Source organism: Rosa chinensis, chromosome 5, assembly GCF_002994745.2.
Source record: "Rosa chinensis cultivar Old Blush chromosome 5, RchiOBHm-V2, whole genome shotgun sequence".
In the NCBI taxonomy this organism is placed as follows: domain Eukaryota; kingdom Viridiplantae; phylum Streptophyta; class Magnoliopsida; order Rosales; family Rosaceae; genus Rosa; species Rosa chinensis.
Window position 1 is genome coordinate 34426162 of NC_037092.1, and position 11609 is coordinate 34437770.

An 11609-nucleotide genomic window follows, 5' to 3' on the forward strand; every position below is an offset into this window, starting at 1 on the left:
GGCAAGGTCAAGAAATTGAGTATTGATCGAGCATGAATTTCCAAACGATCAATTTGCTCATCAAATTGGCACACTATATGCCTGTGGTTATTATCAACTCTAACTCCAAAATACCAAGAATACTAGGAACAACATAATCCTTAGGGTTTCCAAATCCATAACCAAGAGTACCAAGACCAAAAAGAAGACTAATCTAACATAACTAGATACACGTTTCAAAAAAAAAAAAAAAAAAAAACAAACACCCAACATAACTAGATACAAAAATCCATCTAAAAATCACATTTACTACAGTATTGATCGTTGACTATTCGTATAGTACATGTGGCAAAGCAACATTGATCTCCGTGTTATCGTTGTATTTTGAGGTGAACAATTCTTAGGTTCACCCTTAGGGTGAATGAACATGTACACCCCTAGGGTGAACGAGCATATTCACCCCCATTGTTGATTAACGCATAATAACTTTATAATTTTTTAATCCAACCATTCATGTTGTATAACGTAATACAAAGATTAGCTTTGTAAAAAATCAATCAAATTGAAAACCTTTCAGTTATTCATTTCTATTAAATACATGGACGGTTTATCATAATAGTAGTAAGTGTTGTTAGAACCATCCATTTGTTTGATTTAATTAGATAATTAAACGATTTCTGATTCGATTGATTTTTTACAGAGATGATCTTTAAAGGCTAATTTAAGATATGGACCGTTGGATTATAATTTATTAAATAAAAGTATGTTAATAGTCAATAGGGGTGAATATGCTCATTCACTCTAAGGGTGAACCTAATAATTGTTTTTTTGAGGTCAAGTATTCGTTATGGTTGACCAAGTTTTTTTTTTCCGATAGGGGTTGACCAAATAGTGGTGAGGATAAGTTCCTAGCATTTCGTGACTGGCTCCCCTTCATAGTAACAAGAAGCAAACTCATTTTCTCCAATTTGTTCTCAAGAGGTGAACACCGAAAATTATCATTCAACCATGCATTTAGAGTAGCTAAAGTGCCAAATTCTCAAATAGCTCACAAGAACCAGTTGAATATTGCTACAATTTCTTTGAGTTTTTCCTTGCCAACAAATGTAAGAACTTTCTTTTTGCAATCACAGAGTAATAAGCAACAAATGAGCTATTGACTTATAGGTGCTTGATTTTTCTTATCAGTTTCCATTCCAAACACCTTGGAAGGTAATATTTCCATCAATGACAATAATGAAGTAGTAATGTGTTTCTTATTTAACCCCCTTCTTAAACATTTCTTGCAAATGTACCACATCGTGCGCAGACTCATCGATACCGGCAATTTTCACTTCCACACCTAGGATGTCCACCGGTCTTTCTCCAACACACTCTGTAGCCTCATGCTACACGTTAGAACTTGAAACATGGACACTCATCTCTTCAAGCTCTCTTTCTTTGTCTTCCTCTTCTACTTGTGCAATGTCATCTTCTTTGTCATCTCTCATCAAGTCATCTTTTCCCTCTACTGTTACATCCTGCTTCACCTGGTGGTGGTCAGATGTTGCAGATTCGCCGGCGAGGTTGACCTCCTTGGCGGCGGGCTTGGAGAGAAGGAGCTCACCATGGCCCATTGAAAAAAAAAAACGATGGTGATTTGAGATTTGTAAATTGGAGTTGGGGCACAAAAGTGGGGACTAAAGGTTGGAATTGAAGGATTCATGTCATATTGTGGTACAAAGGAAGGAAATTCTGGTCCAACCATGGATTGAGAGTGTGGATAAATGAGTTGGTTGGTGGACCTATGAGTTTGGTTGGGGAAAGAGAACTGTGGTGGGAATTTGTAGTCATTGATAACCGTTGCAATCGGTCCTTGAAGTTTGTGATAAAGGTTTAGGTAGATAAGGCGAAAATGGAACCCAATAAGCCCGTTTTTCATACTAGGTGATATTCATCTCAAAATTCCAGTAGTATAAGCACCCTATAGTATCAGCAATCACCCCTTTCCATGGTGGTGAGAAGGAGGGATCATATGGAGAAAACCACACCCCACCCATATTTGACCGAGGGCTCTAATACCAAGTGTTAGGATTCCTGGGATTCAAGTTATGAAATGACATGGTTGCAAAATTAAAGAAATGAACAACACAGAGAAAACCAAGTAAAGTACTGATTCAATATTCTTCAACGATCCATTACAAGTGTCTATTGACTATTTAAGCTGAAAAAGTATCTAGAAGTCTCTCGATAGCCCAAATAGACCCATGTACAATAATGATAGCCCACAAGATATAAAACTATAAGCCCATAATATATAGAATGATCCTAAGAAATAATATCAGAGTGCAATTTGTAGGGATAAACAAAATAACCTCGTAAAAGGGTGTTACACAAGAATATAAGTCTAGGGTTTTTGTCCATTTACCCCATTTTTAGAGATTTTTTCCCACTTACCCCATTAAGTTTTTTTTTTAATTCTCTCTTACCCAAAACACTCTAAGGAGGTCTTCCCTAATACCCCATTAAGATTTTTTATTTTTTTAATACCATTTTACCCTCACCTCTTTGTTACTTAGAGAGAGACAGAGAGAGAGAGAGAGAGAGAGAGAGAGAGAGAGAGAGAATGGAAGAGAGAGAAACCATAGGAGACTTCGCTGGAGCCCCGTCACCAGCCTCCGGAATCCTGTCACCGGCCGCCGCCCACCGGACTTTGCTTAAAACATTACCAGAAAGGTTTATTGCCACCAATAAACATCTATTGCCCCCAATAGACGTCTATTGCCCCTAATAGACTTCTATTGCCCCCAATAGACATTTATTAGTCATGTATTGCCCCCCAATAGATGTCTATTGTCCCCCAATAGAACTTTTGATTGCCAGAATATGAACTAATCTCCCTAAATTTAGACAAATAAAACTTTGTTTAAAGAAAAAAAAACGAAGAGATTATATCAATTTTAAAACGTCTATTGCCCCCAATACGCATCTATTGTCCCTCAATAGACCTATAACAAACTTCTATTGCCCTAATAGAACCTTTTTTTCATTTTTTTTTCTTTCCTTCTGGGCTTTCTACCCCCATTTCGCCCCACAAAAAAAAAATGAAAGAGAGAAATTGCTTTGGGCACCCAATCATCTTTCTCCTCTGCCACAATCTGGGTTGAGCACTGGAGGATACGCAACGTTAATGATGTAGCTCGATTCGAGGCAGCGCCATTTCGAGACTGAGTTTGACCGGTGATGTAGCTCAATTTTAGTTTGAGTCAGACTCGCTGCTGGCTGCAAGGTCCGGCAGTGAAAATGATTTTTGTCTAGAGGGTCTGGTGGTCTGAAAGCAGCAAAGCTGGATGCAGGAGGCGCTTAGACCGGCCGGAGATCTAGGATCGTGTTCTGAAGGTCCGGCGGGATCTGGGCGCAGTGAAAGTCCGGCGGTGGTGGGCTGTGTTCTCTGATTTCAAAGCGGCCACAGCACACAAAGAGAGAGGCGGGATCTGGGCGCAGTGAAAGTCCGGCGGTGGTGGGCTGCGTTCTCTGATTTCAAAGCGGCCACAGCACAGAGAGAGAGAGAGAGAGAGTGACGTCATTGTAATTCTTTAATTGGACTGAAGTAAGTGGGAAAAATTTGGCTCATTTTGGTGTTTTTGGGCAAGGACCTTAAGTCCTAAACCCTTGGGGATAGCAAATTTACCACCTTTTCCTAATGCTTGTGGTTTTAAAATTTCAATACGGCTTTCCTAGTCTTATAGAAGAGAGTTTCTTACTCATTGTACGGCGATAATATCAGTTCTTCAAGATAGTCCTTCACCTTGAATATTTGTTAAAAGGTCGACTACTGCAAGTTACTGGTCAAAACTCTCCTATTTCCTTTAAATATCAGTTCTCTTCAAGGATGTCCGCAGAGAGGCATATATTTCTGAGCAAAGTAGTGCAAACGGAGTTGGTTTGACCTCCAACGGATAGCAAGAGTGGAAGGCAGGCTTCCGGTCGTACAAGGTCTCTTCAATTAATATCGCTTTTATGATGATCCGGAAAAGTATACCACTGATCCACCACTCCACCAGTGCAAGTAGCTCGAAGAAATATTTTGTCCCGTCCTGATGAATTAAAGGGAACATTGATGGCTTGGGAACTTATGCAACTAGGTGTCCCACAAGAACATGCAGCCAACTATTATTCAGGAAATAGCTCAGCTTGCTGAAGCGGCCGTCCCAGAATTGCCTATTACTGTTGCTATATTGGGCATAGTGTGCTCATTGGGTATTGTTGACTATATCAGGATGTCATTGATCGGCTTGCAAGTGAACCCATCAATATACTTCCTCCCCCTCCCATAGTTACAAGTGAACCCATCAAATTCATATGGAGACTATCTTGCTCCTAGTAAAAATGAATCCATGAGAACATGCGAACCTAATCTTTTAGCAAGTCCAACAAATTCCCGGAGGTGGGAAATGAAGTGGTAAATCGAAAACTATATATATGAGTCATTCACATCGACTTATTACAAAAACTGACTGATTTTGCCAGCTAAATGAATTTAACTCAGTCTAAAGGATAGGCATTTCAATACAAGCACATCAAGCATATATGCAGCTATCATCTGCTCAATCTGTTTTTGAGACAGAGTATCAAGGGAAACAGACACACGATAAAGAAATAAGCGAAGGACGATAGCTTAGTCCTTTATCATACAATCTCCTGTATACAGATGGCTTACTATCTCTGTGTTTGATATATAAAGTAAACTAGCAAACCTCCAGGCCATGGTGATCTCAAGAAAACCATTCTACAACAACGTCACAAGTTGAGGAAATTAAGCATCTGTGCAGTGTGCACTACAGGGGACTCTTGGTATTTGGAATGATCCAGTTTTATCTCGGTGTCTCTATAGTTCTCTTTACGTATTTGATGTTTCTACTGTAAATCTTTTAATTAGTCTTAGTTCCATGCAGAAGCTTCCTCCATTCATGCTCTCTTTCCGCTTTAAATCTTTCCTCCTTGGATCCATTGGTTATGGTTGTTTGACTTCATTACTGTTAACCAAAATGGAGTAGGCAGGCATATCTGACATCGAGTATTGGAAGCAGAAAGATTATCTCCTTCAAATCAGAGTATGGAGAGTACAAACAAACACAAATATCAGTTTAACAATCAGTTCAAGATAAATATTGATGTTTTTCTGAGGTCAGGTATTACATTATGGTTGACCACTTGACCAAATGTATACATTGTTCCAAACTTATTGTTCTTAGTTCTTGTGCTTTTATAGATATATATACTTCTGTTTTCATGAAATGCAAATACGAGAATCTGCTTTAGCAGATGGCAAACAGCACTAAGATGATGCTTCAAGTTGAAGAAGGAAAGTCGGGAGAGTCAAATCGGATGATCAGTTAGGTGAAGTAGATATTATTGTTGGAAGATTAATAATAAAATGACAACATTTGTAACAAAATCCATGCCAGAATTGAGTTAAATTTTAACATATTTGAATCATAAACTCTCTTACCGTCCAATTAATAAACGGAATTCAGGTATTATCTAAACAAATAAGAATACTCTCCATTCAGATCAAGGTGAGTCAAACTATCAAATATCTTCAATAGCAGAATCTTGAGAACTCAACATCTGTAGATGGCCTGGGAAGCCCTTCAATAAATCAATGGTATCATTTAGCGAATTCAGAGGAAGAGAACTTCCGCTTCTCCAGAAGCTAAGAGTCATTTTTTGCAGGCCTCTTCCATATTTAAGCAAAAACTTTACAAAAGTGAATGCAATCTCAGAGATCAAGTTACTAACACCAATGTCGACCAGCTTTAGGTGACTAAGAAACGGGATCAAATATTGAGCCTGAGTTGTAAAACCAAATATACAAGAAATTTTGTCATGAAGCGGTGGATATTGAAGCGTTGAGAGTTGATTAAGACAACATATATGCACAAGACAAGAGATGAATCACAACATTGTCTGCGCTTCCAAAAAATTCCAGATTTTGACTTCTTTTTGTTCACAAATTGAACGAAGGAGTAAAGAAAAGAAACAAAGCTCTCATCTGGCTCCACGCGTAGAGAAATCAATTACACCTTCAAACAATGAAGACTTCTCTTGATAAGAACAAATGCAAATGCGTGTTCCCATCTATCAATTGCTTTGTGGAAGCTCCTGCGTTACCATCTCCAAGTCCCACTCTGATTCAATTTCAGTCTTCAAGTCCACCTTCAATCCATTTTGATTATGGACTTCTGGGTATTGTCCAAGACCATAGAAGAAAGAAACGGAAGAAGTGTAGAGGAAAAGAAGAGTAAAGAAGTGGAAGAAAAAAATAGAAGTGGAATAGAGGAAATAGTAGCTGGGCCTCTATATCATTTTGAGCCTCTAAAAGGTAAAGGATATCCTTACCTTAGCTTTAGGAACGAATTTTCAGTTTTTGACCACTTTTCGATTATATATTCACATTTTAACTGTTCAGTTTTTAGGTCCTAATATGTAGATCACTTATGCAAATTTTCAGCCAAATTGATGATCGTTAAGATATCGAACTTGATTAAACCAATGAACGAACCGAATCTGTGGAACCGAAACCATTCGTATTCATTATTGTAAATTGCAGTTTTGAATACCTTAACGATCATCAATTTGACTGAAATTTTTGTAGAGATGATCTATACATTAGGACCTAAAAACAGAACTGTTAAAATGTGAATATGTGATCGAAAAGTGATAAAAAATTTGAAATCCATTCCTAAGCTAAGGTAAGGACATCCTTAGCCAAGAAGGACTAAGGATATATCAAAAACTTGAAATTTGTTCCTAAGCTAAGATAAAGACATTCTTAGCCAAGAAGGACCAATGATACATACATAGATTCACATATGTAGAATAATAATTATGTCAAATACAAGATTGTTATTAAACAGCAACAAGAATCATAAATGATATATATAATCTGCAGCAGATCGAACAAGTACGTATTGATTACAAAACAAAATTTATAAGAGCATATGATACTAACACGATGGAGTACGTGCCAATGTCCATTGATGCTTCTCCAAGATCCACTCTATATCTCAATTGTTAGATGAGACAATTATTTGAGTATGTGTAGTATTCTTGCAGGGATCAATGTAGGCTGTATAATCCTCTTATATAGACAAAGGCAAATGAGACAGTTCCTTCCATCAAGGAACTATCATGTAACTGCCATACTTTTGTCTAATTAGATTGATCCAAATAACCATACAATTTTGAATTTTAAATTCAAAATAGATCATTATCATAAAACCAATTTTCGATTATAGGTTTTATGTATTTATATGTATTACTAATTGAACTCAAAACATCTCACATATATCAGCTTAAGTAATATTGCTGATATCTAGTTCTAATGAATTTTACATCACCTTGAACTCCAACATTGTAGTATGTGAGATATCTTGTTCATTTTCCTTCCAGACTTGGACTTGCCTTGATCCCTAAATCATTAAACACATTATTACACAATACATTATTATGTTATAAAGAATTGGAAAATTTGTATTGTATTGTATTCATCTCACTATGAGGTTTATATAAGGTTACATTATGTATACAAAAGGCAATACATAATAGCTATACTAATCAATCGCACATTACAAGTATGTCAATCGCATACATTACGAGTCTGTCAATCGCATACATTAAGCAATACTTATTGCATGCATAGTCATTATCATTTACAACACTCCCCCTTGGATATTCCATGTCAATAGTGTTGCCTCTGCTATGCGCTTCTAAGTTGCCTCGTCAAAAACCTTGCCAAGTAATAAAAACCCTGTGGGAAAAAACAACCTTGGTCAAAGGAGAAAAAAAGCACAACACGCGTGAATGTGGAGTAGTCGACATCCTTCAACACTCCCCCTTGTGCCGCTCAAACTCGATGATGACGCTTTGATCATTGCCTCACTAAAAACCATGCCAGGTAAGAAAAACCCTGTGGGACAAAAATAACCCTGGTCGAAGGGCAAAAAGAGCACAACACGTCCTTCACTCTTCGAGATCGAACATGTAGACATCATACCTCCCCTTAGCCACCAACCTCGCCTTATACCTACTTACTGTGTCGTCTGCATTATGTTTGATAGTGAAAATCCATCTACACCCAACAATCTTTTTACCACGAGGAAGTGGTACAAGTTCCCAGGTGTGATTCTTTTCTAATGCCTCCATTTCTTCCTCCATTGCATTGGCCCACTTTGGGTCTCCCAAAGCCTCCTGCACTTTGTTAGGAACAGATACAGAGGATATTTGATTCACAAATGATGCATAAGGTTTAGATAACCTATGGTGTGACACAAAGTTAGCTGTTGGATATTTGGCTTTATTAGTTATGGAACGTTCATACTTTTTTGCTGGTTGACCATGGGTAGTCCTACTAGGTAACACATATGTAGAAGATACAGAATCTACAGGGTTACTAGGTGAAGATACTAGACATACCTGAGATGGAGCTTCTTTACCAGAAAGTTCAGCATTAGGGGGTGAAGTATCAGATGAGGGGGAAGCTGGAATAGAGTCATCTTCAGAAATCGACTGGTCGAGAATTTCCTTCGATTGGTCTAATACTCTTCTGCCCATTTTGCCGGTTTCCTCGTTCGACTTGTCGACTCCCCTATCTCCTGGTAGATTTGGGAAATTTGACTAGTCAACTTCGGGATGTCAATACTCTCTTCTTCTGCGTCTTTATTCATCTTCAACTTTCCACCAACAAACATCTCTTCAAAAAACTCATTCTCCCCCTGAATAGTGGTGTTGTTGGGGGAGAAATAACACATATCTTCATAAAATGACACTTCCATGGTGACATAGAACTTTCGTGTAGGTGGGTGATAGCATTTATAGCCTTTCTGATGAGAACCATAACCTACAAAGACATATTTGAGAGCTCGGGCATCCAACTTTGACCTCTGATTTTTGGTATATGGACAAAGGCAACACAACCAAAGACACGAGCAAGAAGATTATGGAAGGAAGGAATAGAGACATGGGTTTACAAGACGTCAAAGGGAATGCGCCCCTGAAGAACACTGGAAGGAAGACGATTAATAAGATGTGAGGCAGTCTGAACCGCCTCACTCCAAAGATACTTGGGCATGTGAGCACCAAATAGCAATGCTTGTGCTATGTCTAGAAGATGACGATTTTTACTCTCAGACACACCATTTTGTTCAGGTGTTTGAGGACAAGTGGTTTGATGGATTATACCTTTTTCTTGGAAATATTCCTGAAAATCAAGATTAACAAACTCTCCCCCCCCCCCATTATCAGAACGAAAAACTTTGATATGACCATTGAACTGTGTTTGAATCAATTTTTGAAAGGCTTGAAAAGCAGAAAACACAGCATCCTTAGATTTAAGCAATGCTACCCATGATAATTAAGTGCAATAATCAATAAACAAGACAAAATAACGCATTCCAGAAACAGTGGGTTCTCTGGAAGGTCCCCACACATCAGAGTGAATAATCTCAAAAGGCATAGAACTTTTATTAGAAAGACTAAATGGGTAGTTGACTCTATGGCTTTTCGCCAAAACACAAGTTTCACAATATAAGGACGACTCATCAATGCCAACAAATAAAGAGGGCATAGCTTTACGCATTACATTGAATGAAGGATGCCCTAAGCGTCTATGCCATAACCAGACTTCATTAACCTCTCTAGAAGTCAAAGTCAAAGCAACTGGGACATTCTTCCTTGGTCTCTCCCCGGCATAAGCTTGATCCAGATGAAACAGTATCCCCCTCATATACCCCCTGCCAATGACTTCCCTGGTCAGAAGATCCTGAAACACCACATACATGGGAAAAAATGTCACAGAGCACAAGGATTGAGTATTCAATTGGGGAACTGAGATTAAGTGGTGAGACAAGTCTGGTACATACAATACATCATGCAATACTAAGGTAGGTGTGACTCTTATAGACCCAATACCTAAGACAGGAAATGATTCACCATTGGCATTTGTAACATATGACACATTAGGTGTGGATAAGGTAATGAAATACTTCTTATCATAGATCATATGATCTGAAGCACCGGAATCAGTAATCCAAGTATCTGAACCTACAAAGTTAGAAATTTTTAAAGCCATACCAATCTTACCAGTACCTCTAGCAACCATTGAGACTGAGGGAGGGCCATCACTGCTTGTGGTATGATCTTGCCCAGCGACTCCAAAGTACTCTGAACTCTAAACAAGATGAACAGCTGCCTTTCTTCTACCTCTAGGTTCAGTTAGTTTGGGTTTGCTGAAGTATCCAGCAGGGTACCCAACCAACTTATAACAAGTCTCCTTGGTGTGTCCAGTTAGTTTGCAATGTTGACATATAGACCTGCCTGGAGAAGAACCTTGAGTCATGGGATGTAATCCTGATTGTGATGTACTAAAGCCAGGAGGTGGACCTTGAGCCCGAGGGGGCTTAGTTTGGATTGTTAGGCTGGAGATTTCAGAATGAGCTGCCTTTGTGCTACCTTGCTGAGACTCATCCTTGCGGATGTAAGTAAAAGCCTCAGTGAGGGAAGGAAGCTCTTGCCGACGTAGTAACTCTCCCTTGGCACTGTCATGTCTAGCATCTAATCTACTCAGAAACTGGTGCACACACTCCAACTCCTTCTCCTTCTGGTACCAAGTAATATCCTCAACATTCTTGAATTTGTTTGGTCGCTGTTGATCAATCTCAGCCCAAATGTTTTTCAGCTGGTGTAGAACACTGAAACTGCTTGCCCATCCTACATTCCTACTTCATCCTTGTCGCCTTGCACAACAATTCATAGATCTAGGAAAAATCAGATTCATTCAGATAGAGATCATTGAGCGTCTTCCAAACTTCTGCAGCCGAATCACACCCAATGATCAATTGGATCACCTCATCAATCATGGCCTTGTACAGAATTGACAGTACAAGTCCATCAGCATCTTCCCACTTGACGTACTCTTCATTTTCCTCATTTGCCGGTGCCTTAATGGTACCGGTGACATACCCATCTAATGGATTCCACGAAGGTGAGCGAAAATCATCTTCTTCCATGTCCTATAATTCCCAGGTCCATTCATTTTTGCTCCTCCGAATGAACCTGATGAAGAATCTGGGTTTTGAACTGAGACTTCAACTTTTTGAATACCGGAATTGCTGGTATTGCCTCCTTCTAGAAGTGGAGCACCAGGGCCAGCCATTGGAATACCGATGAAAAAATAATATGCAGTGGAATTGAGACAGAAGGTATGTTTGACAAGTCGAGAGGGATTAATCGACTAGTCAAGAAGTAGCAGTACTTCCTAAGTAAAGAGAAAAGAAATCTTATCCTTGGGTGTTGCCTATCGCGCAACCTTTCGGTAACTCCTTTTAATGCGACCAGATAAGGAGGGTTAAGATTTTGGTGGAGCAATGCTCACTTTTCAACCTTCCGGTTACCTTACTCTTATTCGATCCTTGGCCTAGACATCGCATTAATTGGATGGACCTAGTGGTATTGGGCGACTAAGCTCGACGTTACAAGGATAAAATTCACCTTCTAAAAGATAGAGAACAATCCTAACCTCTGAATTACAGGAAAGAACAATCTTACCCCGGAGTGTGAGGAAAGAAAAATGAAGGAAAAATAAAGAGACA

At 38.9% G+C, this 11609-nt stretch overlaps 1 protein-coding gene across 2 annotated transcripts; it reads right to left on the minus strand.

Moving 5' to 3' along the window:
• Positions 1-8503: 8503 nt before the first annotated feature.
• LOC121053061 (uncharacterized mitochondrial protein AtMg00300-like) lies at positions 8504-11609 on the minus strand. 2 transcript variants are annotated; one of them, XM_040519402.1, is made up of 2 exons: positions 10108-11609; positions 8504-9781 (listed from the first exon to the last, which is right to left on the minus strand). In XM_040519402.1, exons 1-2 carry the CDS (start codon positions 10138-10140, stop codon positions 9374-9376), a joined length of 441 nt encoding a protein of 146 aa, XP_040375336.1. In that variant the 5' UTR covers positions 10141-11609; the 3' UTR covers positions 8504-9373. The 2 variants fall into 2 exon arrangements, with proteins under 2 accessions (XP_040375336.1, XP_040375335.1); XM_040519401.1 differs by having other exon boundaries at positions 10102-11609.